We start from the raw sequence: 27,388 nt of genomic DNA, 5'->3' as shown, positions 1-27,388 counted from the left end.
TGATCTTGGCTCACTGCAATCTCTGCCTCCCGGGTCCAAGTGATTATCCTGCCTCAGCCTCCCAAGTAGCTGGGATTACAGGTGCATGCCACCACACCCAGCTGATTCTTATATTTTTAGTAGAGACAGGGTTTCACCATGTTGGCTAGGCTGGCCTCAAACTCCTGACCTCAGGTGATCCTCCCATCTCAGCCTCTCAGAGTGCTGGGATTATGAACCACCTTGCCCAGCCATACTCTGCATTTTCTACATTTCTCCTTAGTAGCCGCCCCACTTTTTTCTTTGAGCACCTCCCATATATCCAGTGATAGAAAGTAATGAGGGGCTAGGCATAGTGGCTCACGCCTGTAATTCCAGCACTTTGGGAGACTGAGGCGAGCAGATCACTTGAGGCCAGGAGTTTGAGACCAGCCTGGCCAACATGGTAAAACCTCATCTGTATGAAAAATACAAAAATAAATAAGTAAATTAGCCAGGTGTAGTGATGCACACCTGTAACCCAGCTACTTGGGAGGCTGAGGCAAGAGAATCACTTGAACCTGGGAGGAGGAGGCTGCAGTGAGCTCAGATTGCACCACTGCACTCCACCCTGGGCAACAGAGCAAGACTGTCTCTAAATAAATAAAGGAAGTAAAAATAAAAAAAATTTAAAGTGATGTAGGGCATGAGAAAGTCGAGAAAGGACCCTTGTGTTTGCTTAGCCCACAATGTAGTTAGGGACTTTAAATCCAGATGGTTTCCTGCTGGGAGCTGGGAAGCAACAGGCTCCCACCTCACAGTGCACCTCACCTTCAGGGGACCCTCCTGGAGGCCAGCTCAACTGTCTCACTTGGCTGAATGGCTGCAGCTGCTAGAGGAGGTGTCTGGCTCTTTCCCCACAGGACCTGCAGGACCGCAACGATGAACTGCAAGCTGAGCTGGAAGGCCTGCGGACGCAGCTGCCTGAGAGCCGGCACAGCCCCTCAAGGGGCCCAGGTGGGCGTGGACGGCAGCTCTCTGGACTCAGCCCAGCAGGTAGGAGCCTGCCCCTGGGAGGGAGCTGACCCAAGGCCTGCTATTGACACCAAGGCCCAGAGCCAGGAGAGGGGGGCGGAGATGATGAAGATGATGATAGTGCTGTGACCTGAAGAGAGGTGGTCTGCTCTGCAGGGACTTTGAAAGGAGGATCCAGTGATGCCATAGGGCAACCCTACAATACGGAAGGTCACCTGAAGAGGGAGGAGGAAGGGAGGCTGAGGGTGGGCAGCCCCAGGTCTGGCCCAGGCTGTTCCCACATCTGAGAGCTGTTCTCAGTGGCACAGTACTTGCTGAGACTCAGAAGAACCAAGTCCTGGTGAATGTGCTGGGGCCTCCCAGTACTCAGGCCTGTTCGGACAGAAGCTGGTGAGCTTGCCCTTGCTGCTTCTGGGGTGATGTGGTAGCTGGCACCCCGCAAGTCTGAATGAGGCAGGGAGACACCAGGCACCCAGGGAGCGGTCCTGCCTGGCCAAGTGCCCCTGTGCTCCCAGCTGATGGGGTTGGGACAAGCTCCAAGCACCCAGAGGCCCCAGAACCCACATTGAAGTGTCTGGCTCCTCTGGAGAGAGAATGGGGATCCAGGTGCTGCAGCCACCCTTGAGGTCTGCAGTGCCCCTTTTGGAGGATGGGGTGGCCTCTGACCACCCAACAGCAGCATACGATGCACATGGCTCTGTGTCCATTGCTGTGACAGGGGCCCATGGGGACCCAGCAGCCCCACTGTCTCCCCTCGCTCCCCCGTCATGCCAACCTCAGCCCCTCAGAGATTTTGCTGCCATCTGTAACCCTGGGAGAACCTCAAGAGCTCTCCTGTTGCCCTGAAACTGTTGACGCAATAGAACAGAAAAAAAATGTGTTGCCAAAAGAGCCAATATGAGAACCTCTTAGGGGAGCCTAGTGGGGCTTTTGTGCATGTGGGGCCAACCTCCTGGGACACCTAAGGCAGCCCCTCCCCTGCTGGTTCCTGGATTGGAGTCAGGCTCCCAAGGCACAGCCCCAACAGCTCACACGCCCTCGGGAAGCTGCAGGGAGGAACAAGACCCTGTCGGCCACACATCTGGGAAACACACATATCCCTGCACCCAGGGTGGTGCCTGTGGGTCTGTAACCCCATTGATGTCCCACCTGGACATCGCTAGCCATCACACCTCCCTGCCTGTCAGCCTCAGAGCCCTAATTCCAGCAAGGGTTAGTGTGCTAGACTTGCCTGGGAATCCAGCATCGTTTGTGTAATGCAATAATGCATAGCGTAGGGCCACCAAGAAAAGGCGGAAGCTGCAATGCATAGAATGGATAGATCACCTTCATGCACATAGCTGTGATCATCTGCACATCGTCTAAAGCTCTGTACTGCTGGGGATCTGCTGTGCCACAGGCCACCCTGTCCTCCCATTTCCTCCGTGTCCCTGGCATCTTCAGGGAACAGGATTTAGGGTATTGTAAATGTACTTATGGCACAAAACTCTTAGGAAATAAAGGGGCCTCTGAGAAGCTTGTGGGGAGTCACCTCGTCTCACCTCTGAGTGTTCCGGTAAATAATGGAATGCTGTGTACTGAGGAGTGCTGACTTTCAGAATGCGGGGGCATCCTCACAGCCAGCACTGCCTGCGCCTCACAGATGCCACCCAGATATCAGATTGGGGGCTTTGGAAGGGGCCCCCATAGCATCCTCAGTGCGACAAACAGAAGTGTCCTCTTGTTTGCATGCATTTCGTTCCTGGGTAATTCTCCAGTGAGTATAGAAACAGAGCTGATGGTGGAGCAAGTGAAAGAGCATTACCAAGACCTCAGGACCCAGCTGGAGACCAAGGTGAGGGGAGCGTGGGGCTGTGGGGTCCCAGGGGAGCAGCTGCCGTATGTCAGGTAGCTTTACTCAACCACACTGACATTTCCACGGGTGTCTGCCCTGGAATCCTCTGTCTCATTGTGAGCCCTTTTGGTGAGGAAAGTTTGTAGGGAAATGCAAATAAAACTGACATGCTGCCCAGACCCTCTTTGGAAAGACATAGGACATAGGCTGACTGACAGGGAGGGAATGGTGTGATGATCTGGGGTGTCACAAGGGGACACCTGAGGCAGTGCTGTGGCCAGCCTCCTTGCCAGTCTGCAGGTGGGAATCAGTTACTGGCTGTGCTCCAAGCCTGAGCTACCTGGCATTTGCCCTCTGGTTAGCTCAGTGGCTTTGTGGCCAGGAACGCCCCGGATAAAGCTGTCAGGATGAACTTAGCCCTGTTCTGTTCTTTTTTTTTTTTTGAGACAGAGTTTCGCTCTTGCTACCCAGGCTGGAGTGCAATGGCGCGATCTCGGCTCACTGCAACCTCCGCCTCCTGGGTTCAAGCAATTCTCCTGCCTCAGCCTCCCGAGTAGCTGGGACTACAGGTGCATGCCACCATGCCCAGAATTTTTGTGTTTTTAGTAGAGACGGGGCTTCACCTTGTTGACCAGGATGGTCTCGATCTCTTGACCTCGTGATCCATCCGCCTCGGCCTCCCAAAGTGCTGGGATTACAGGCGTGAGCCACCGCGCCTGGCCAGCCCGGTTCTGTTCTTAGACTGTGGTGGCTTTTGAGGAACAGCGTCCACACTACTCCTCCGTCTGAGTAGTGGCTAGATGGAGTTGCCTCTGTCCTGTGGCCATGCCCTGGGGGTCCCCGAAGAATTAACCAGAAGCTCTATTAAGCCCTGCCCACCCATGGCTGGATGGTATTCCTTCCACCGAGGGTCCCCCGGCCATTCAGAGCCACCCCGAGGTCCTGTAAAGGTTCTATCCTCTGCGTCCCTTCAGTGCTTGGCCAGATGCTCCAGTGAGCCCCAAGCTTCCTGTCCCCGCCTGCTACCCTGCCTCAGGGGGAATGGGTGACTTGCGCCACACTGGGCCCTGGGGAGCACCAGCGGCGTTCCTATCACTGTCCCATTCCACACACCCTGGCACCTTGGCAGGCCAGGACTCCAGTTTTTGCACGTTGTGCAAAGCTTTGTGTTTCTGTGTTGTGTCAGCAGCTAGGTCATTTTTCACAGCCTCCTGGTCCATGCTGCTTATGTTTCTCATTTTAGGTAAATTACTATGAAAGGGAAATTGCAGCACTGAAAAGGAACTTTGAGAAGGAGAGGAAGGACATGGAGCAGGCTTGCAGGCGCGAGGTCAGCGTGCTGGAGGGTCAGAAGGCCGACCTGGAGAAGCTCAACGAGAAGTCTCAGGAGGTCATCCAGGGCCTGCAGGAGCAGCTGCAGGATGCAGCCCGTAGCCCCAGGCTTGCGTGGATGGGGCTGGCACCCTGCTGCACACAGGCACCGTGTGGCCTGGCCCTGCGGCATCAGAGCCACCTGCGGCAGATCAGGTGTGGCCGGCTTCTTTCGGGATTTCAAGTCTGGGGTTTCTTGCCAAGAACCAAAATTTGAAATTAGACTTAGGAAACAACTCAGAATTGCTGTGCCTCCTGACTGGGTGATTTTCCTCTGGGCAGATGGGCGAGTCCCAAAAGAATAGGTCCTGGCATGAGGATTCCAGCTCTAAATTTAAAGTACGCATTGGAGCATGGTCCGTGAAGCTGTTGACTGTGTAGGAACAGCCTAGTGCTCTGTATCCTCTGCCTCAGCCGTGCCTGGCGACAGCATCGCCTCCCTCGCTCAGAACTGCCCACTTCTCCAGGGCCAGGCAGGGTAGCATGCGGGAAGACAGGGAAAGGCCAGAAACCCTGAAAATGGGAAAGATTGCCAGGGGCGTTAGTGAGATTACCAAAAAGGCTCTAGTGTGCAAGCAAGAGATAAGGCTTACAGAAAGCCCACGCTGGTGTTTTGTGTGTTCTGGTGTGAGCTACATGCGAAGTGACCATGTATGTTCTTGTTGGGGGCATCTGAGGTGGGAGAGGAAGTGCCTGGTCATTGCAGACAGGCTGCTGCTCAGCCGGCACCCACTGTCCTGTGGAGAGCATTGGCCCCAGCTTAGAAGAGGATGGGCCCTTCTGCCTTTGGCCAGGCGCAATGGCTCATGCGTGTAATCCTAGCACTCTGGGAGGCCGAGGTAGGTGGTCTGCTTGAGCTCAGAAGTTCAAGACCAGCCTGGCCAACATGGCAAAACCCTATCTCTGCTAAAAATACAAAAAATTAGCTGGGCATGGTAGTGGGCACCTGTAATCCCAGCTACTTGGGAGGCTGAGGCAGGAGAATTGCTTGAATCCTAGAGGTGGAGGTTGCAGTGAGCCAAGATTACGCCATTGCACTCCAGCCTGGGTCACAGAGTGAGACTCTGTCTCAAAAAAAAACGTCATCTGGCCAGGCATGGTGGCTCACGCCTGTAATCCCAGCACTTTGGGAGGCCGAGGCGGGTGGCTCACGAGGTCAAGAGATTAAAACCATCCTGGCCAACATGGTGAAACCCCGTCTCTACTAAAAATACAAAAAATTAGCTGGGTGTGGTGGCGCATGCCTGTAGTCCCAGCTACTCGGGAGGCCGAGACAGGAGAATTGCTTGAACCTGGGAGGCAGAGGCTGCAGTGAGCCAAGGTCGTGCCACTGCACTCCAGCGTGGCGCCTGGTGACGGAGTGAGACTCTCTCAAAAAAAATAAATAAATAAAACACGTCATCTTTCCATCCTGTGCCTCTCCAGGCTTTCAGCTGTTTCCCCTGTAAACCAAGAGCATGTATGGTAAGGTACGTGGTCAGAGTCCCTGTAGACCCCACTGGGGACAGAGGGGCAGGCACAGGCAGCCCCCTCCTCTCAGATCCAGGCCATTGTGCACCTGGTCCCCACCCAGAGCTGTCCACTGGGAGGTCTCTGGCCGCTTGCTTCTGGGGAGCCACTGTCCCTGCTCTGCCCAGCACCCGATCTTCCAACTCGTGGAGGTGGAGCCTCCTCTGACCACTTCCTTGCTCCCCGTGCCCTGGCCAGGCAAGGACCATATGCCCCTTTGGGGGTTGTGCTCTTGCCCGCCCTCACCTCACTTCCACAGGACTCTCCCGTGGACCACCAGAGGTCCCAAGGCCCACAGCTTTAGGGATTTGGGGCAGTTTTGGCTGTGGGTGTCCAGCGTGATCCAGCAGCACCCACTGCAGTGTGGGCCACGTCCTGTGTCTGCCCTGTGCAGTTAGGTGCCTGCCAAGGACTTAGAACGCAGCCTGCACTGCCAAGGGGCTGCTCCTAGGTCCTGCTTGGTGGCAGTCATCTTACATATGAACAGTCCACAGGGAAAGGGCTTGTGCTTGGGCTTCCATGTGCAGAACCTCGCCCTGTGGTGCGGATCCTCTCTGGACTCCAAGGAGGGCCTCGGGTGTGGAATGAAGCTGGGGCTGAGGGAGGCAATGAGGGATAAAGCAAGCCAGCCATGAAAGGAGGTCAGGGCCATTGCAGCAGCTGGGCAGACTTTTCTAACCGAGAGGGGCTGGGGGTAGCAGGGCTATGGTGTGTGACAGTTCCATTTCTGCAGGAGAGAGGCCGAGGCGGAGATGAGTGGAGAGCCGTCGCGGCTGGGAGCCCTGCCTGCCTGCGAGGACCTGACCCTGGGGCTGGAGGAGCCACCGCAGGGATTCCTGCCGCGCGGGAGCCGGAGGCCGGAACAGCTGGAGCTGAAGAGGCCACAGTGGGTGGAGCGGGGACCACCAAAGCCGCAGTCCCGTGCGAGCAGAGAGCATGCCCAGATGTGCGCATCGTTGGCCCTCGAGGAGGACGGGTGGGAGCTCGCCCGCGTGAAGCGAGCGGACAGGCCCCACCGAGAAGCAGAGATGCCGTGGGCCCTGCCGAAAGATGGGCTGGTGGCAGGAAGAGGCCGGGAGGGCGCACACGGCCCTCCACCATTGTGTCCGGGCTGCGGGGAGTGGCTACTGGCCTGGCCGGCCACAGGCAATGGCGGAGGGTCCGGGGAGGCGGCAGGAGCCGGGCCTGGCCGCAGGCAAGACCAGGACAAAGACGCTGTGCAGAGTCCGGCCCCCGCCCCCGCCCCCGCCCCCGCCCCAGCATCCCACAGGCCCTCAGACAAGTCTCCCGTGCAGCCCCGTGGAGTGGATAGGGGGACTGTCCCAGAGGAGCCAGAGCCTTTCTGCACCGGCACAGCAGGCCTGGAGCAGCCTGGAGCACAGGAGCTGCCTCTGCTGGGGACAGAGGGAAACGCCTTGCCTGCCCAGCCAGGGATGTGGGAGCCACCCCTGAACCTGGCCGCCTTGTGCAGGGGACAGGCTGAGAGCCCACAGGCCGTTCAGGAAGAACCTGCGCGGAGCTGGAGCAGGGTGCGCCCAGTGGGGAGCCAGGGGCAGGCCTCGGAGGGGCAGGCCAGGGCCGAGGGCGCCCTGGAGCCTGGGTGCCACCAGCACAGAATGGAGGTCACCAGGAGAAGGTCTTCGCCATCCCCCTTCCAGCTCACAGACCCGCGGAGCACTGGACAGGAGCACCTTGCTGTCCCAGGAGAGAAGGAGGCCGAAATAGCGCTGGAGAGAGAGGTTGACATGGAAACCAAACCTCTACATCTGGAGGAAGTCGTCCCGGCTCTGAAGAAACACGAGAACGATAGGTTTGGTTTCTGCTTATTCTTAAAATGCAGAATTAACCCACTGACCACTGTTGTTAATGGTGCTGCCTGGCCCTTCCTGCCAACAAGCTCTCACCTCTGACGGGGGGTGGCTGTGTAGCCCTCCAGCCTGGGTAGGGGGTCGTTAGCCCAGCCCTGTCCCGGAATCCCACGGTCACCAGGTGCTCTGAGTGAGCAGAGGGAGGCAGGATGGCCTTGGCCTTTCGGGGCAGCCCAGCCGGCCCTGTGTCCCCACCTTTTGGTCTTAGGAAGTTCTTGCTTCTTTCTTTTCTTTTCTTTTCTTTTTTTTTTAAAGACAGAGTCTTGCACTGTCACCCCTGCTGGAGTACAGTGGTGCAATCTCGGCTCATTGTAACCTCTGCCTCTCTGGTTCAAGAGATTCTTGTACCTCAGCCTCTCAAGTAGCTGGGATTACAGGCGCCTGTCACTGCGGTTGGCTAACTTTTGTATTTTTAGTAGAGATGAGGTTTCACCATGTTAACCAGGCTGGTCTTGATCTCCTGACCTCATGATCCGCCTACCTCATCTCCCAAAGTGCTGGAATTACAGGTGTGAGCCACTGCCCGGCACTTGCTTCCAAAACTTTTTCATTGTTGTTCCCAGCAGAAGCTGTATACCCATTAAACAGTAACTTGCTGGTATTTTGTTGAGGATTTTAGCATCAGTTTTTGCATCATGAGGGACTGGTCTGCAGTTTTCCTTTGTTGATCTGTAGTGTCCTTGTTTGGCTTTGGTATCAAGTAATGCTGACTTCCTAGAATGAGTTTGGAAGTGTTCCATCCTTTTCAATTCTTGGGGAAGAGTTTGAGAAGAGGTGGTGGAGGTTTTTATTTAAGTGTTTGGTAGAATTCACTGTGAAGCCATCAGCTCCTGGGCTTTGCTATGAGATTTTTGGGTTTTTGGTTTGTTGTTTTTTTTTTTTTCCTTCAGTCAGAGTCTTGCTTTTGGCCCAGGCTGGAGTGCAGTGGTACTATCTCAGCTCACTGCAACCTCTGCCTCCAAGTTTCAAGCAATTCTCCTGCCTCAGCCTTCCAGGTAGCTGGATTATAGGCATGCACCACCACACCTGGCTAATTTTTGTATTTTTTGTAGAGACGGAGTTTTGCCATGTCGGCCAGGCTGGTCTCGAACTCCTGACATCAGTTGATTTGCCTGCCTCTGCCTCCCAAAGTGCTGGGATTATAGGAGTGAACCACCATGCTTGGCTGTTATGAGGTTTTTAAATTCCTGATTCAATCTCCTGAGACAGGTCTGTTTAGATCTTCTGATTCTCCTGAGTCAGTTTTGGAAGATTGTGTTTAGGAATGTGGACACTGACATTTTTGAAGAATCAAGACCATCTTGGAGACTGTCCACAGTCTCTGTTCCTGCCTTTCCCCTTGATGAGGTCCAGGTGACGCTTCTCAGGTGGGCCACTGTGGTGCTGCCCCCCTCTCAGCCCACTCCCTTTGGAGTCTCAGTGTTTCCTATTGGATCTCTTGCCTTCCCTAGGGGATTTTTTTCTAAACTTTAGTGACCTTTAGAAGTTCCTTCATGGCCGGGTATGGTGGCTCACACCTGCAATCCCAGCACTTCGGGAGGCTGAGGCAGGTGGATCACCTGAGTTCCGGAGCTGGAGACCAGCCTGGCCAACATGGTGAAATCCCATCTCTATTTTAAAAAATACAAAAATTAGGCAGGCGTGGTGGCACATGCCTGTAGTCCAAGTTACTTGGGAGGCTGAGGCAGGAGAATTGCTTGAACCCAGGAGACGGAGGTTGCAGTGAGCCCAGATAGTGCCACTGCACTCCAGTCTCAAAAAAAAAGAAAATCCATTAGTAAAACTGTATTTAGAGTAAATTTCCTGTTTTTGCTTATCTGAAAGATGTCTTAAATGTTCCTTCATTTTTGTAAGGCAGTATTCCTAGGAACACAAATCTGGAGGGCTGCCTATCGGCCCTTGAAATGTCTTCTTTCTGTGTCTGGGACTCGGTTGTTGACGCTGCATGGTCAGCCTTCAATCGTCTGACTGCCCTTCCTTTGTGTGCGTTTCCATGGACTCAGTGGCTTAACACGGCACAAATGTGCACTCTTATGGTTTTGGAGGTTGGAAGAGTGAAGGGTCTCCTTGGGCCAGAAGTGAGGTGCTGGCAGGGCTGCGGGGCCATCAGGAGGCCCCAAGGTGTGCTCCCTGCCTTGCCCTCTCCAATGGCCTTGACTGGAGGCGTCCTTCCATCCCGGAAGCCAGCCCTGGGTGGCCGAGTCCTCCTCACATCACCTCACTGCAACACTGACTCTTCTACCTCTGCTTTCCACTTCTAAGGACCCTTGTGATTATGCTGGTTTCCTCTGGAGAATCCAGAATCATCTGCGGTCAGAGAACGAGCAGCCTTCATCCCCCTGCTGTGTAATGTCACATAGTCTCTGTTAGGGGCCAGTATTGTGCCATCCACAGTAGGTGTCTGACTTTTGTGCTCTGGCTACTTCTGAGACCTCTACCTTTGGTGGTTTTTCTTTGGTGTGCATTTCTTTCTTTTTAACTTTTTATTTTTATGTATTTTATTTATTTATTTATTTATTTATTTATTTATTTTGAGACAGAGTCTTGCTCTGTTTTCCAGGCTGGAGTGCAGTGGCTCGATCTCAGCTAACTGCAACTTCCGCCTCCTGAGTTCAAGCAATTCTTCTCCCTCAGCCTCCCAAGTAGCTATGATTACAGGTGCCTGCCACCATGCCCAGCTGGTGTGTGTGTGTGTGTGTGTGTGTGTGTGTGTGTGTGTGTGTGTGTTTAATAGAGATGGGATTTCCCCATGTTGGCCAGGCTGGTCTTGAACTCCCGGCCTTAAGTGATCCACCTGTTTCGGCCTCCCAAAGTGCTGAGATTACAGGCCTGAGCCACCTTGCCTGGCCACTTTTTATTTATTTTATTTTATTTATTTTTTTTTTGTAGAGATGGAGTCTCACTATTTTGCCCAGGCTGGTCTCAAACTCCTGGCCTCAAGTGATCCTTCTGCCGCAGCCTCCCAAAGTGGAGCCTCTTTGAGATTACAGGTGTGAGTCACCATGCCTGGCCTCTTTTTAACTTTTTATTAAAGTGTGATATACATAAGAAAATGCATTTATATGTACAATTAGGAGAATTGTCAACAAATTGAACACATCTTTGTTACCACCACCCAGAACAAGAGATAGAAGTGACTAAAGTCCCCAGGAGTAACCACTTCTCACAGCATAGATCCATTTTGCTTTTCCTTGTGCTTTAGGGAGAGGAATCATGCAGTGTGTGCCCTTTTTGTCTGATTTTCTTGGCTCAGCCTGTTTGTGCAGTTCACCCGTGTTGCTGCTGTAGATCATGCATTTGCATTGCTGTGTGGTATTCTGTTGTGTGAACATATCACAGTTTATTCTTGTTCCTGTTGATGGGTATTTGGGTAGTTCCTAGGTTTGGCTCTCACAAAAGGAGCTGCACTGAACATTGTTGCATGTGTCTTTTGGAACATTTGTTGGGCTGTCCCTAGAAATGGGATTGTTGTGTTGTGGGCATAGGTGTAGTTTTCTTTTTGTTTATCCTACTTAGAAAACATTGTCCCAGCCAGGCACGGTGGCTCACACCTATAATCCCAGCACTTTGGGAGCCCAGGAGTTCAAGATTAGTCTACACAGCATAAGGAGACTGTTTTTACAAAACTTAGGAAAAATTAGTCATCGTGCATACACCTGTGGTTCCAGCTATTTGGGAAGCTGAGATGGAAGGATCACCTGAGCCTGGGAGGTTGAGGCTGCAGTGAGCTGAGATCATACCACTGCGCTCCAGCCTGGGTGGCAGAACAAAAAGAAAAAGAAAATAAGAACGATTTTCCCTGTTGTATGTATGGATTGCATTAGTGTCTTATGAAAACCTCTCAGCCATTACTATTAAAATATTGCCTCTCCTCCCACTGTTTTCTTCAATTAGATGCATGATATTAGATCTTTTTGCTTTCTCAACCTCTCTTTTATATTTTCCATCTTCTCTCTGTATCACATTTGGGGTATTTTTTTCCATACCTCTGTGTTCCAGGTCAGTATCTCTTTCATTCAGCTCTGTGTAATCTGCTATTTAACCCGTTCTATGAGTTTTTATTTTGACATTGACTTTTTGTTTATTTCTAAAAATTCTGTTTGGTCCTGTCTGATCATTGTCGATAGTTTCTTGTTTGTTCATTGTTTCTTTCTGTCTTGTATTTATGCAAACATTTCATAACACTCAGTTTGTATCTAACAGTTCCAATACCTGCAGTTTCTAGGGGATTGAATTCTGGCTTCTGGCTTCCACTGTCCTTTATAGGTGGCTTTTCTCCATGTATGTTCTGGTGATCTTTGATTGTGAGCTCATATTTGCTTGATGTTAACCTCTGAGAACGTACAGAACCTTATGTAGGATGCTATTGCTTTTGCAGAGAAGTGGGAGGCTACTAAGCTGGGACCATCTGAACCTCCTTCTAGGGCCCTGGCTGGTGCAGGTGTCCACAGTGCAGCTTCTCCATTCTGTTGATAGCAGTGCTGACATAGGCACTGGTTGCAGGGTCCCCCCAGCTTTGTATTGCCTAATGCTCACAACTTTGGTTTCAGCTTCCAGGATTTTGTTTTGTTTGGTGACTCTTGGAGGTTTCCTTTTCTTCCCATGAGGGCAGTCACGGAGCTTAAAATCAGCTTTGTGCAGGATCTAGTTGTTGGGCAGTTGTGGGGTGGATCGGGGGAGCAACCCTCAGCTTATCAGCCTTGCATCAACTTGTTCCCATTCTGGAGTCAGAGCGATAGTTTCAAAACACAGAACTCTCCTGTTTTCACTCTCCTGCTTGAAACCCTTTGCTGCTCTTAATTCCGATGGCTTCTATTTTTCTCTTTAGTTCCTCATGAGATAAAATGAAGGCATATGAAGAAGTTTATGTTTACTATTATAAGCGTAATGCATAAAGTAGCCTCACGGTGGCTCACGTCTGTGATCCTAGCGCTTTGAGAGGTCTGGTGAGAGGATCACCAGGAGTTTGAGACCAGCCTGGGCACCATATCGACACCCCATCTCAACCACAACAAAATTTAGCCTGGCATGGTGGCGCATAACTATTGTGGTCCCAGTTTTTGGAGTTCAAGGCTGTAGCGAGCCTTGATTGTGCCACTGCACTCCAGCCTGGGTTATAGAACGAGACTCCATCTCAAAGAAAAAATAGTAATACATAAAGTGAATATGGTGAGATCATGTGGCTTTCAGTATTTTCAGGAAATACTGAAGCTAGTGCCATATAGAGGCATATTGGGGAAGTACACGTTAGTCTTACCCGTCAGTATTAAGAATCCATCCTCTGGGTAGCAAGTATGGGTTTTAAACAACTTCACTAGTGATTTTTTTTTTTTTTTTTTTTTGAGACAGAGTCTCACTCTGTTGCCAGGCTGGAGTGCAGTGGCGCGATCTCAGCGCACTGCAACGTCCGACTCCCGATTCAACCGATTCTCCTGCCTCAGCTTCCCAAGTAGCTGAGATTACAGGCACGTGCCACCACGCCCAGCTAATTTTTGTATTTTTAGTAGAGACAGGGTTTCATCATGTTAGCCAGAATGGTCTCGTTCTCCTGAGCTCGTGGTTTGACCGCCTCAACCTTACAAAGTGCTGGGATTACAGGCGTGCGCCACTGCATCCAGCCAGTGACCTTTTTTTTTAAAGACAGGATCTCACTGTGTTGCTCAGGAGGGTCTCAAACTCCTAGGCTCAAGCAGTCATCCTGCCTCAGCCTCTCCAGTAGCTGGGATTACAGATGGATGCCGCCACACCTGGCTCCCATTAGTGATCTTCATTGATAAACTGCTCATCTGGCAAATCAGTGGCATTACCCAAGCAGAGACTCTCTGAGTTGTAAGAGAACAAAGATGGCCCCAGGCAGACTTGGTTCACATAGTGGCTGTTTATCCCTGCCTTTTCCCACTTCGGGATTCACCTAGCAAAGGTTTCTCTCCATGCATTGATGTGGGCATCTTCCTAAGTTTCTCCTAGGGCTGGTCTCACAGTGGAGAATAATGGGTGGGACTCTTGTCTAAGAGGGAAATCTGTCCTATGTATCTTGGCCTTCTGATTCCTGTGTTTCTTAGCTCCACGCTGGGTTCACTGCCAGGGGATGAGTACCCTGCAGTACGGAGGACTCACACCCAGCACTGGCACCCAGGACACGCATGTGTTTGGCGAGAGGCCACAGATGCAGGAGCAGGTCAGCTGTAAACTCAGCATAAGCAAAACCCAAGTTGCCGAGTGCATTTGTGACTTGATGGTGTGGCAGTTTAGAAGCTAAGAAAGCTTCGTTTTCTGTGGCTTGGCTCTTGGAGATGCAAGATGTTAACACCTGGTGCAGGAGGAGGGAAAGAAGGGGCTGCAGCGCCACCTCCAGGTAGGGGCAGATGGGGATGCACAGTTCTCGGGACTCCCAGCTGCAGAGCCAGGCTCCGTGACCGCATGTGGCTCCCCAAATGCTCACCAGTCTTTTCTAAACTTTTATGCAGACTCGAGTTTCAGAGACTTACCGAAGAAAACGCTTTGTTGAAAAACAACCTGGGAAGGGTTCGGCAAGAGCTTGAAGCTGCAGAAAGCACTCACGATGCACAGAGGTAAGGGCCACGCCCCGCCCAGACCCTCAGGTGGTGTGTTTTGCACTCTGCAGAGTGACCTTAGGCAGTCTCCATAAAAACAGTGGAAAGTGTTCTCAGATTAGCCCCGCACTCCAGAAAACCCTAAGCATGAGCCTTGTTAACTTCTGAAAGATCAGCAGGTATGGGAGGCTCTGGGATCCTTCCTCACTTGGGCGGCGCCTGAACGCCTTAGTGTGGGAAGTGGGACAAAGCACCCTCTGCATGGTGAGGACTGAGAGCGGAGCCCCAGCACAGGTGCTGTTCACCCCACAGAGATGCTCCATGTTGCACTTACGGGAGGCCACAACAGTGTCCGTAGGGGTCAGAGGTGCTCCTAGGGTCGTCTCCTGATAAGAGTTTCAGCTCTGTCTTCCTCAGAGGGTTATTGCTGCTTTATCTGTTTCAGTGAACGAGAGCTGAGGGAGGGGATGGGCGTGAAGAGGGCCAGGAACCTGAGCATTGAGGCAAGAGAGGTCTTCAGGGGGAGCACCAATGAGAGTCATGTGGGACAAGACAGGGGTGTGCCCACCAGTGAGACTTACAGGACAGGGCAGGCGGGCGCCCACCAGTGAGGGTCAGGGGGCAGGGCAGGGGGGCGCCTATCAATGAGAGTCAGGGGACTGAGCAGGGTGTACCCATGAGTGAGAGTCTGGGGGGATTGAGCAGTGAGGGGACCCATCAGTGAGAGTTGGGGGACGGGGCAGGAGTGTCCCCTCAGTGCAAGCCAGGATAGGCCTGGGACTAAGGAGGGGAGAGTTTGCGTTGTGGGGAGGGTGGCTTTCTGCTGTCACTACTGTAGCTATATCCAAGGACAATTGTTTGGCCTTTTTTTCCCAAGTGTGCGTCTCAAGGTGAGCTTAGCTCTCACAGACGGTGGTTCTGAAATGATGGAACTGCTGTGATGATTATAGTAGGGAGTCCCAAGCAGGTACCCAGGGATTGCCCTTTCATGACAGCAATTTTGAAATCTTTGAGAGTTCCTTCAGAAACCACTTTTTTCTCTGGATTTCCTGTGTCTGTCAGGACCCCGCTGATAGCAGGCCTCTGGAGATGCCGCGCTGTTTCTATTCACTCTACTGAGTGAAGTGTTTCAGTCTCTATTCACTCTACTGAGTGAAGTGTTACATGTTTTACAAAAGAAATATTCATGTATTTGATTGAGGAATGTCATGCAGGGTGTGTGTTCTTACAATGCTGGCTGTGTGTCAGCTCTCTAGTAATCCGACAGTTTCACGTTCCTAAAGTCTTCGTGGTTTGGGATTAGGACGGGATTGTCATCATCATTAGCGGCAGCAGCAGCAGGGACCAAGAGGGGCTGGAGGATGCCAGGGGCAGGTGTGAGCGTCTGTGCTGTGGCTGCAAACCCGCATGCTGCTCTTACCCTGGGTGCTGACCAGTAAAGAAGGCACTGGTTGGTCACAAGTGATATCACTGTTAATTTTGCTTCTTCGACAGGAAAGAAATTGAGGTTTTAAAGAAAGACAGTGAAAAGGTCTGCTCTGAGATGGAGGCACTCAACAGACAGGTGACGTATCAATGCCTGGCACAGAGATCATGCCACCCTTCCTTTTTTTATATTATTTTGAAATCATTTTAAACTTACAAAAGGAAGTAGAGAATGTTCTTCTAAAAGAGTTGAGAGTTAGTTGCTGACGAACTCCCAGGCCCCATCAGTCAGGAAATGAATGTGGCTGTGACCGCAGTCAGGTCTGCTGGTGGTCCCAAGGATGTTCAGAATTGTGTGACACATAGTAATTGGAACCATAGGCATCCCCTGCAGGGTCCCTTTGGTGTTTTGGTCTAGAAGCTGCTCACAGCTTCTCACAAATGCTGGCAGGCGGGCGGTGCCTTGGCTCCCACCCTGGGAGTTCCTCTGTGTGGTGAGTGCCTGAGAGTCTGCATTGTCCTGGGGCCCAGCTGCTTGTGGAGATCACCCGTCTGGAACTTTCCTGGGCCCAGAGTAGCTGCCCACCCATCACTTCCCAGCCTCTCTGTGGCACCTCTGTAAATAAACTGTAGGTATTCATTTGTTCTCTTTCTCCCCTTTTTTTTTTTTTGGGGGGGGAACAAAGTCTGCGTCTGTCAGCCAGGCTAGAGTGCAGTGGTGGGATCAGGGCTCACTGCAGCCTCCATCTCTCAGGCTCAAGCAATCCTCCCACCTCAGCCCCACAAGTAGTTGGGACCACAGGTGCACTGAGGCATGCTCAGCTCATCTTTTGTATTTTTAGTACAGAGAGGGTCTCACTATGTTGCCAAGGTTGCTCTCGAACTCCTGGCCTCAAGCAATCCTCCAGCTTCAGCTTCCCAAAGTGCTGGGATTATAGGCATCAAACACTGTGCCTGGCCATCCCCCAAATTTGGGTTTTTTTTTTTTTTAAACACATTTTTATTCTATCACCCAGGCTGGAGTGCAGTGGTGCGATCACGGCTCACTGAAACCTCCACCTCCCGAGATCAAGCAATTCTTCTGCCTCAGCCTCCTTTGTAGCTGGGATTACAGGCATGTACCACCACACTGGCTAATTTTTGTATTATTAGTTAGAGATGAGGTTTCACCTTTTTGGCCAATCTGGTCTTGACCTCAAGTTGTCTCCCTGCCTCAGCCTCCCAAAGTGCTGGAAGTATAGGTGTGAGCCACTATGCCCTGCTTACCCCAAAAATTTTATTATGAAAAACTTTAAACAAAGGAAAGTTGAAACAATATAGAGTTATTATCCACATACCACAACATTAATGCCACTGTTATTGACATTGCCTGTGTGCTTTGGTTCTGTTCATATCTGTGTATTTCACATGTACGTGTGTGTGTGTGTGTGTGTGTGTGTGTGTGTGTGTGTGTGTATGCTGAACCATTTGAAGGTAAGTTACAGACGGGGTGCGGTGCCTCATGCCTGTAATGTCTGCATTTTGGGAGGCCAGGGTGGGCGGATCACTTGAGCCCAGGAGTCGAAGACCAGCCTGGGCTACATGATGAAACCCCGTCTCTACAAAAAAAAGACACATTAGCTGAGTGCCTGTAGTGCCAGCTACTCGGGAGGCTGAGTTGGGAAGATGGCTTGAGCTTGGGAGGTTGAGGCTACAGTGAGCGACGATCACACCAACTCCAGCCTGAGTGACAGAGTGAGAACTTTGTCTCTAATAATCATAATAATAAAATAAATTTTAGATGTCATGATATTCCACTCCTAAATATTTTAACAGGCATCTCTTAAAACGAAGTGCCTATCCCCTGTCTCACCACAATAAAGGAATGCTGTCACACTTAAGAAACTTAGCAGTCGGGCCGGCGTGGTGGCTCACACCTGTAATCCCAGCACTTTGGGAGGCCAAGGCAGGTAGATCACGAGGTCAAGAGTTTGAGACCAGCCTGACCAACATGCTGAAACCTCATCTCTACTAAAAATACAAAAATTAGCTGGGTGCCTGTAGTCCTAGCTGCTTAGGAGGCTGAGGCAGAGAATTGCTTGAACCCGGGAGACAGAGGTTGCAGTGAGCCGAGATCGTGTCACTGCACTCCAGCCTGGCAACAGAGCAAGACTCAGTCTACAAAAAAAAAAGCAACTTAGCAGTAGGTACGTCATATCCAGTATTCATACCACATTCTCGTTTCTCCAGCTATTAAAGAGTGTCCTGCACAGTAAGCTTTCTGGCAATAGGACGCAGCTGGGGTGCTACGCTGTGCGTAACTATCACTCTGTTCAGTTGTGTTTAGCTATCAGATCAACTTACTGGCATAAAGCAGCCGCTTGATTGCATTCATGCACCTGTGGGCCAGGCATTCAGACAGGCATAGCCTGGAGAGCCGTCCCTACTCTGTAACACTGGGGCCTCAGCTGGGAAGGCTAGACAGCTGGGGTGACCTAATGGCCAGGGCTGGAGTGGTCTGGGGACCCCTTCTGCTCATATCTGTCTTGGGCCTCTCCTCATGGGGCTGGGCCTGGAGGGAGTGTTGTGAGGGGGGTCAGGGAACGAGTGTTCCAGGGCAGCTGGTGGGAGGTGTGTGGCTCCCAAGCCCCCCTCGGAAGTCACCCCACGTTATTCCCATTGAGTCCCTGGAGCCATGGGGAGGCTTCTCTGATGGGCAGGTGTCCACGTCACGTTGCAGAAGAGGATGTGGGATGGAAGAGAAGAGGCTGCTGGAGTCTTCTTTGGACAACATGTCCCCTGCAGGGTCCCTTCGGTGCTTTGATCTGGAACACCTGTTTGCTTTAACATGTGCCCAGGATACAACTGCTGACATCTCATGTTGGCTTCTGAGTGAAAGCCAGATGAATGCAAGTTTGAAATTAAAGAGGTGGCCAATGTGAACGTCACCAGGGGCAGGTGACATATCTGCCTCCCGATGCAGCTCCCCGTGCAGTGTTTGCCCAGGAACGCATCACCTGAGTCACAAGGAAGCACCAGACAAACCCCAAATGGGAGAGGGGGGAATTGTATTTGTCAAAAAATGTCAAAGTCAAGACAGAGGCTGAGGAGACATTCCACATTTGAGGAGGCTAAAACAGCAGGACAGGGCCCGGCCCAGCTGATTCTGTGCCAGGAAGTATGCTGCCAGGCTCGTTTACAAAGCGCAGTGTGGGGACATCAAGGCCACTGTCCCGAAGCAGTAGCTGCACGGCAGTCATGTGAGAGCTGCTGTCCCCGGGAGGCAGGTGGCTGTGGAGGAAGGAAGACATCGTGTGCACACCTGTGTGTGTTGGGGGCAAAGCAGATGGGATGGTGCTGTCGGCTAGGAGCTGGGATTGAAGGCAGGTGGGTTTCCTTGGTCATGTTCTAGTCTTGCAACTGTTCTGTAAGTCTGAAATTATTTCCAAATGAAGAGTTTGTGTGTGTGTGTGTGTGTGTGTGTGTGTGTGTGTGTGTGTCTGTTTGTGTGTTTGTTTTGAGACAGAGTCTTGCTCTGTCACCCCAGCTGGAGTGCAGTGGCATGATCTCAGCTCACTGCATCTTCTGCCTCCCGAGTTCAAGCAATTCTCCTGTCTTAGCTTCTGAGTAGCTGGGATTACAGGCATGCGACATCACGCCCAGCTGATTTTTGTATTTTTAGTAGAGACGGGGTTTTTGGCAGCAGCGGCCAGGCTGGTTTCAAACTCCTGACCTCAGGTGATCCTTCCACCTCGGCCTCCCAAAGTTTCGGGATTACAGGCGTCAGCCACAGCACCCGGCCACCAAATGAAGAGTTTAAATGTTAAAGATGAATAGAAGAAAATCTATTGTGTTTATCTCAAAAACCGAAGGAAGTTTCCATTTCTACTCATGAAATCAAGGCTGTCTTTAGAGGGCAAGGTGAATATGTGTCAATATTAAAACAATTCCGATTTTCACAGTAAAGTAATAAAACAAGTGAGCTCTATATCAGACATAACTGCCACATGCGTATGTCACGGGGGAAGCTTCTCTTAATCTCAGGCCCGAGGTTCTAGGGAAGGGATGAGGTAAGGTTAATTTGCAAGGACTCGTCATGAGAAAAATGGACTTACTAACCTTGAGTAAATCCAAATGGAAGCAACATCCCAGTTTCCTTATGTGCCTGAAAAACATATAAAAGCAAAGGCAGGCCGGGCGCGGTGGCTCAAGCCTGTAATCCCAGCACTTTGGGAGGCCGAGGCGGGTGGATCACGAGGTCAAGAGATCGAGACCATCCTGGTCAACACGGTGAAACCCCGTCTCTACTAAAAATACAAAAACATTAGCTGGGCATGGTGGCGCGTGCCTGTAATCCCAGCGACTCAGGAGGCTGAGGCAGGAGAATTGCCTGAACCCAGGAGGCGGAGGTTGCGGTGAGCCGAGATCGCGCCATTGCACTCCAGCCTGGGTAACATGAGTGAAACTCTGTCTCCAAAAAAAAAAAAGCAAAGGCAGTGGTTGTTGGCATCACTCTGGGAAGGTGGCATGTGTGTGGCTGATTGTGCTGAGAGTGGGTCAGAGGACGTCGCTCCAAACCCCCAAGAGCAGCAGCGGGTAAAGGCAAGTAAGCAGAAATGTGGTTGCATGAAGATGTCCTGACCAGTGACTGTGGACAGCAGAGCCTCCATGCTGCAGACCACGTGGTTACTTTCCCGCCACTGTTGCCCTGCACGGTGCCCTCATGGGTTCACCCAGTGAACATTTGCTGAAATCCACTATCTGTGGGGGGTGCTATTGAGAGAAAGCAAAATATACAATTTGATAAACCCACGTGCCCTGCCGAGAGCTACACTTGTGTGTTCGATGACGGAGATCAGAGGAGACTTGGAAGAGATTAATATACCTCAAGCTTAAATAGGTTGCTTTTTTCATTAAAATTGCTATCTATTTTTAAATATATTAAAATAATCGTGGAGGAAATGAGAAAAACATGAAGGGTCTTCTGAACAGTGGTTTGGACGCTAATGGCATATTCTCCCCTCTGGTGGCCTAGATGTGTGTGTTTCTCCCAGGGGCTGGAGCGGGGCTTCCTGTCCTCGGCAGTGATGATGTTTGGGTCCAGATCACCTGCATTGTAGTGTGTCAAGTGCCCCCATGCAGTTGGTGCCAGCAGCTTCCCGTGTCTCCAGCTGTGATCACCAAAAACACCTGGAGACATGGCCAGACATTTCCTCAGGAGCAAAGCTGTACCTGGTTGAGAGCAATTACAATGATATGAATTGAGCTGCTGGCTTAAAAGTATTTTACGGGGGCAAGGCGGGGATGGGCTCAGTGGCTCACCCCTGTAATCCTGGCTCTTTGGAAGGCTGAGGTGGGATGTTCCCTTGAGGCTAGGAGTTCAAGACCAGCCTGGGCAACACAGAGAGACCCTGTCTCTACTAAAAAACCAAAACAACAACAACAAAAAAACTATGTGGGCATGGTGGCCCATGCCTGTGGTCCCAGCTACTTGGGAGGCTGAGGCAGGAGGATCACTGGAGCCCAGCAGGTCAAGGCTGCCGTGAACCACGAATGTGCCACTGCACTGCAGCCTGGGCAACAGAGCGAGAGCCTGTCTTGAAAAACAAAACAAAAAACTACTTAATCAAAAGATAGCCAATGATGGGAAAATACATATATATAGTAAAAATTAAAAAAATTTTTTCTCTAGAATCAGAACTACAAGGATCAGTTATCCCAGCTTAATGACAGGGTTCTTCGCCTGGGACAGGAGGCTTCTGCCCACCAGACCCAAAACGAGGAGCATCGTGTGACCATTCAGCTGTTAACACAGAGCCTGGAGGAGGTGGCATGCAGCTGGCAGCAGCAGGTGGGCGGCCCCAGCAGCAGGTGGCTCCACCCAGGCTCCACGGGAGGCTAGGAGCTGCAGGGTGGGGAGGCGGCTGCACACAGGTCAGGACACACCCTGAGGACCCTGAAGGGAGGTGCCACCCAGCAGCAGAGTGAGGGACTTCCCAAGCATGCCCTGGGGAAGTAGGGGGACTGAGCTGTGTTGGCAAATTCCAGTATATAAAGAAAATAGCAGAGGCCAAGCGTGGTGGCTCACACTTGTAATCCCAGCACCTTAGGAGGCCGAGGCGGGTGGATCACGAGGTCAGGGATTCGAGACTAGCCTGGCCAACATGCTGAAACCCTGTCTGTACTAAAAATACAAAAAATTAGCTGGGCGTGGTAGCAGGCACCTATAATCACAGCTAGGTGTGAGGCTGAGGCAGGAGAATCGCTTAAACCAGGAGGCAGAGGTTGCAGTGAGCCAATATCTTACCACGGCACTCCAGCCTGGGCAACAGAGCAAGACTCTGTTTCAAAAAGAAAAAAATAGAATAGCTTTACATGCTGCTGACAGAGGAATGAATTGGTGCAAAGTTCCCAGAGGGCAGTTTGGCAAAATATACACTTAGAGGTTGAAGAAAGTCCACACGCTTTGACTTCGTGGTTCCGACGGGGATGTTTCTGAGAGCCTTGTGGAAAGATTCAGCTGCAGCATTTTCCTTGCTGTGCTGTTTATAATAGCAAAGCAGAACAGAAATCGGCCGAGTCACCGGCAGGAGCTGAGGGAGTCTGGATCACAGCACAGCCATTGAAAACCATGTTTTCAAATCATAATTAATGCCCTGGGAAATGCTCCTGCTGTGGTGAGGAGGAGACGCTTTCTGCAGTGTGTTGGTGCACCCGTCTCACCAGGGAGATGCATATGTGCAGAGGAGGGGCCCGGGAGCCACTGCAGGATGCGGGCCTGGCCTTGGCTGGTGGGTTCATGGGGATTTAAATTTTGTCGTTTTTTTCTTTTCCGTAATTTCTGAAGTTTCTGCACAAATTATGTGCCAGACTGCTAAGATACTTCTTGACTTTTGCAATTGATTTTTTTTAAAATAGAGTGACCAAATCCAAAAACTTGAAGTTGAACTTGAACGCCTGAATCAGGAATGTCAGAGCATGCGACTGTCACAGGCCGAGCTGACGCAGACCCTTGAGGAAAGTCAAGGCCAGGTGGGTGCGAGTGATGGCTGGAGGCACTGGGTCCACGCCTACCCGGGGGCAGCCTCACTGCAGTGCTGACACCAGGCTTCCTCCAGCCCAGTCAGGTGGTTAAGCTGGCCAGGTGCTTACCGGGCCCAGGACCAAAGCTGCTCCCAGTGCAGGGCTGGTTTGACTGAGCAAGCTCCATGGAGAGTGGTGACTCAGTTTACTCTCAAGGGAAGGAATGTGGTCACCATGACTTTGGGTGAGCCCTCTACAGAATGGAGAAGCCAGAGGCAAGCCCAGGAACTGTGTCATCAGAGCCAAGGCAGCCGGCCCCAACCCTGGGGGCGGGGTGACATGTAAACTCACGGGCATGCGTGACACTGGCCTCTTCCGCAGCCTCCAGGTGCCACACCTGCTGGCTCCACGGGTGAGAGGCGGGGAAGGTGCAGGCACAGGAGCCTGGGCTGTGGTGGCAGGGGCTCGTGGTCTGGGACAGACAGGCATGCTCACGGGGAGCTGAGCAGGGGCCTCAGGGAGGGGAGCTGGCTCTTTCAAGGGATGATTGTGGAGGGGATGGCTCAAGGGGGAGGGGAAGAGCAGATGTGTGATGGCCAAAGGTACCTGGAGAGCGAGTGCCCAGTGTGGACACAGGTGCAGGGCACACTTGGAAGCTTGGGGGCTATGGAGAGGAAAGGGGGCTATGGGAAAGGGTCTCTCCCCGCTTGCCTGTGAGGCTTGGCTGAGTCCCCCAGTGCTGGCCCTGGCGCCCTGTGCAGAAGCACCCCCTAGACATCCTGAGGCACAGAGGGGTCAGCTGGGCACGGACCCCAGGGCTTTCTGAGGCGCTTTTGGGGCTCCTGTACGCTCTTGGCCTTGCAGCTACAGGCAGTCAGTTTCCTAGAGGCACTGCTGTGTATTTGGGACACCCTTCTCTGCTTTTGAGTCTGAAAGGAACACTGGAAAATTGCCTGGGCCATTCAACATTCGAGTCCTTTGAGGCTGAGGAGTAAGACTCACCTGAAAAGGCAAGGGAGTTTCACACCCCTGGGGCCATGCCTGCCACCAGCCTCTGTCAGTCGGAAAGCACCTCACTGAGTCTGTCCTGCAGCCTTATGGATTGTACCCCTTTTCCTCTTGATTTAGAGGAAGACACCCCCCACCAAAGCACATGGCTGCCAGTATCAGGAAGGTGGAGGCTTCCAGCGTAGCTCAGGAAACTCTGGAAAAGGCAGATGGGGCTCCCTGAGAGTGGCCCCAAGAGGCTAGGCCTGAAGCTGATGTGGTCACCGTTTCCCTGTGGGAGGGAACCCAAGGCAGTCACTGTCATGCCTGTGTGTGGCTCAAAGGAGGAAGGCCCCAGAGGCCAGAGCAGACAGGAGGGATGGCACCTCACAGGAGAGCTCAGAAAGTGGAGGGATGGGGACTCACAGGGCCCCCTCCACAGGAAGGTGGGAAGGGTGGCTGCACTCAGGGTGGGAGATGATGCCCCATCTAAGGCTCTGCCTCACCCCAGCACCCAGAACACAAATGTCCTTGTTTCTGGTGCTCCCCTGGGGACGTCTTTCCCTGTCCCTGTGACTGTCAGGCAAGGTCTATAGATGTGGCCCATCTCGCGTTGCCGAGGAAGGAGATGAAGAGCACTGGACATCTATCTGTTCATAGATGACCATAGGCAGAGACCCCCCCTTGGGCTGGACCCTGGCCTTACTATGGAGGGGCTTAGTTGGCTCTGTGGGGGGTGGTGCAGTCTGAGGACCCGTGAGCATCAGAGCCCAGGGAGCTGGGGCACAGGGCCAGAGCCTTCTAGGGTGAGTAGATGTGCTTAATGCCTGGGAATCCAGCAGGACTGGGGGTGGCAGCCAGAGTGTCTGAATGAGCCTTTGGGAGAAGGCAGCACTGGGTGGAGGTGTTCCTTTCTATCGCAACCCATGAGCTGCCGTCCAGGGCCTGGAAAATGTGGGATGCATCTTTCTGGGGTGACCCCTGCCTTAAAGAAAGGTGGGCTTTACCTGGCCCCCTGAGATGGCCCCCAGCTCAGCTGAGTCAGTGCAGGGACTGCTGAAGGGAAGCTGGGCCTGGCAATGTGGGCACAGGGCAGGGCCTTCCCCCTCTCTCCACCATGTGGTGATGTCAGGCCCGGCCCAAATGTGACCCCGGATGGAACGTGACTCCCACTCCTGTCTGTGGGATCTCAGGTGAGTAAGGTGGCGTGGCCAGTTTTATAAGGTGCTGAGGAAATCCCAGTGAAGCCTCCAGTCAGCTGGATGTAAATTGTATTTGGATCTTGCCTCGAGCTGCTTAATGAAGGGGCTGGTGTAGTGGTGCACAGATCACTGTAATGACTTCGCCCAACTCCAGCTGTCTGGGAAACCAGGTGCTGCCAGGAATGCCAGCCCTGGCCCCACCTTCCCTTTAGTGGTCCCTGTTGTCTGGGTAGAGTCTGTGGCTGGTGTAGCCGTGTTTCAGAGTGTGAGCTCTCCGCTGAAAGGAGAACTGGTGTGGGTCACTGTTTGAAAAGAATCAGTCCCCAGCAAGGTTTGCTGAAAGCTAACACTGGATGCAGCAGTGGGTCTGTGGGTCTTACAGGAAGTCAGTGTCGCTGTTTTCAGGATGGTGGACACGTTTTCTGCACTCTAGCACCGTGTGGAAGTGCTGGCTGACAGCAGCCTGGCTGTCCAAACTCCAAAGAAATGGGCTCCTTCTAAATTCCCAGGTGCTGCCACATACTCAGGAGCACATGCCTTCCTTCCCCTTGCGGGTAGGGGTGTCCTTGGATGGAGAGGGCACCCTACCACTGTGCCACGTCTCAGCAGCCTCACTAGAGCTGTGTCTCCTCCCGTGCAGGTGCAGGGAGCTCACCTGAGGCTGAGGCAGGCCCAGGCCCAGCACTGGCAGGAGGTCCGGCAGCTGCAGGAGCAGATGGGTCAGCTGGTGCCCCGGGACCACGTGGCTGAGCTGCAGCGCCTGCTCCGTCTCCAGGGAGAGCGGGCCGGGAGACGCCTGGATGCGCAGCGGGTGAGTGGGGATCTGGCGAGAGCTGGCTGACGAGGAGGAGGGTGAGGCGGGCCCACTGGTCCTCAAGTTACCCAGAAGCTGCCCAAGTGTCAATACCTGAGTCACGTACATAGCATGTCAGGTGATGAGGAAGGCTGTAAAGAGAGGGTCAGCACGGTTCTAAACAGGGTGGCCCCTGAGGTCATGAGACCTAAAGGAGGTGAGGGAGTGGTGCCAGGTCACTGGGCAGAGTGCAGCAGGGAAGCGGCAGGTGCAGAGGCCCCGGGACAGGGGATACTTGGCGTGTTCCAGGGGATCAGGGACCAGAGGCCGAGGGCAGACAGACTGGGCCTGGCAGGTGCCACAGGCCATGCAGGTGGCGGGAGACGGGAGACAGTGGCTTGGAGCATGGACTGTGGAGGCTAGGATCCTGCCTACCTCCTCCCAGCTGAGTGACCTTGGGCAAGTGAACCTCTCTGTGCCTCAGTCTTCTCATCTGTAAAGTCCTGCTAGCTGTGGTGGTCCCTAAAAGGCTTATTGAGAGGCGTCAGTGAGTTGTCACTTTTAAAGCACTTGAAGGGTCCTGGCATAGCCGTGCCCTATGCAAGAGTTTAATTCAAAAGGCTGAGAGTGTGACTGACTCCTGAAATTCCCAACATAGTTCCTGATTCATCAGGGACGACTTCAGGGGGGATCAGGAGCCAGAGGGCAGAAGAAGGAATTAGCACACGACCTGAGAAGTGGGTAACATCTGATGTTTGTAAAGTGTAAATTCTAATGAAGAACAACCTTGCAACATTACACAAAGCGGTCAAGCTAAAGCTAAGTGACACTACATTATTGACAAAACAAAGTTAATGAGAATCCCCCAGGAAAAGACACTGACATGGCAAGGGAAGCTCACTTTGAAGTTATTTGTGGTTAAAATCCTAGGACCAGTTCTCTGAGGACAAATGGGTCTGCTGATTCTCGCTGAACTACAAAGGGAAAGGCAAGCTGCGTGGTTTGGCCAGAACGTTTGACAACTGTTGCTCTGTACGGATGCAGAGTTACCACAGGCACGCCAGATGTGCACATTTGCGCTGATTTCCATTTTATTTATTTATTTTTGAGACAGAGTCTCACTCTCACCCAGGTTGGAGTGCAGTGGTGCAGTCTCGGCTCACTGCAACCTCCACCTCCTGGGTTCACATGATTCTCCTGCCTCAGCCTCCTGAATAGCTGGGATTACAGGTACCTACCACCACACCTGGCTAATTTTTTGTATTTTAGTAGAGATGGTGTTTCAGTGTGTTGCCTCAGCTGGTCTCAGACTCCTGAGCTCAGGCAGTCTGCCTGCCTCGGCCTCCCAGAGTGCTAGGATTACAGATGTGAGCCACTGCGCTGGCCTCTTTGTTTTTTTTGAGACGGAGTCTCACTCTGTTGCCAGGCTGGAGTGCAGCGGCACAATCTCGGTTTACTTCAACCTTCGCCTCTGGGTTCAAGTGATTCTCCTGCCTCAGCCTCCCGAGTAGCTGGAACTACAGGCGCCTGCCACCATGCCCGGCTAATTTTTGTGTTTGTAGTAGACATGGGGTTTCATCATGTTGGCCAGGATTATCTCGATCTCCTGACCTTGTGATCCGCCCACCTTGGCCTCCCAAAGTGCCAGAATTACAGGTGTGAGCCACCCTGCCTGGCTGCCTGTAACCTTCTTTTATGGCAGGAAGAACATGAGAAACAGCTGAAAGCCACAGAAGAGCGAGCAGAAGAGGCGGAGTTGATTCTGAAGAATATGGAAATGCTGCTCCAAGAGAAAGCGGATGAGCTGAAGGAGCAGGTGAGTGATGGGCACTGCCGCTTCCGTGTCCGCG

The 27,388-nt window shown here is 52.4% G+C and overlaps 1 protein-coding gene across 5 annotated transcripts in view; it reads left to right on the top strand.

The window, feature by feature from the left end:
* The window catches only part of NINL (ninein like), a 152,331-nt gene that overhangs the window by 120,304 nt on the left and 4,639 nt on the right, over positions 1-27,388 (top strand). For 4 of the 5 annotated variants that reach the window (XM_032248195.1, XM_032248194.1, XM_032248192.1 and 1 more), the window contains 10 exons: positions 882-1,014; positions 2,751-2,827; positions 4,071-4,354; positions 6,441-7,517; positions 14,043-14,147; positions 15,624-15,693; positions 21,226-21,384; positions 22,452-22,565; positions 25,386-25,556; positions 27,241-27,354. In XM_032248195.1, coding sequence (XP_032104086.1) covers positions 882-1,014; positions 2,751-2,827; positions 4,071-4,354; positions 6,441-7,517; positions 14,043-14,147; positions 15,624-15,693; positions 21,226-21,384; positions 22,452-22,565; positions 25,386-25,556; positions 27,241-27,354 — 2,304 coding nt within the window. Of the gene's footprint in view, positions 1-881; positions 1,015-2,750; positions 2,828-4,070; positions 4,355-6,440; positions 7,518-14,042; positions 14,148-15,623; positions 15,694-21,225; positions 21,385-22,451; positions 22,566-25,385; positions 25,557-26,211; positions 26,280-27,240; positions 27,355-27,388 lie in introns of all 5 variants that reach the window. The other variant, XR_004259873.1, reaches the window with a different exon arrangement.

The sequence above is a fragment of the Sapajus apella genome, unplaced genomic scaffold (genome assembly GCF_009761245.1).
Source record: "Sapajus apella isolate SASKATOON/1434 unplaced genomic scaffold, GSC_monkey_1.0 scaffold65, whole genome shotgun sequence".
NCBI lineage: Eukaryota > Metazoa > Chordata > Mammalia > Primates > Cebidae > Sapajus > Sapajus apella.
This window is presented reverse-complemented; position numbering and strand designations above follow the sequence as displayed.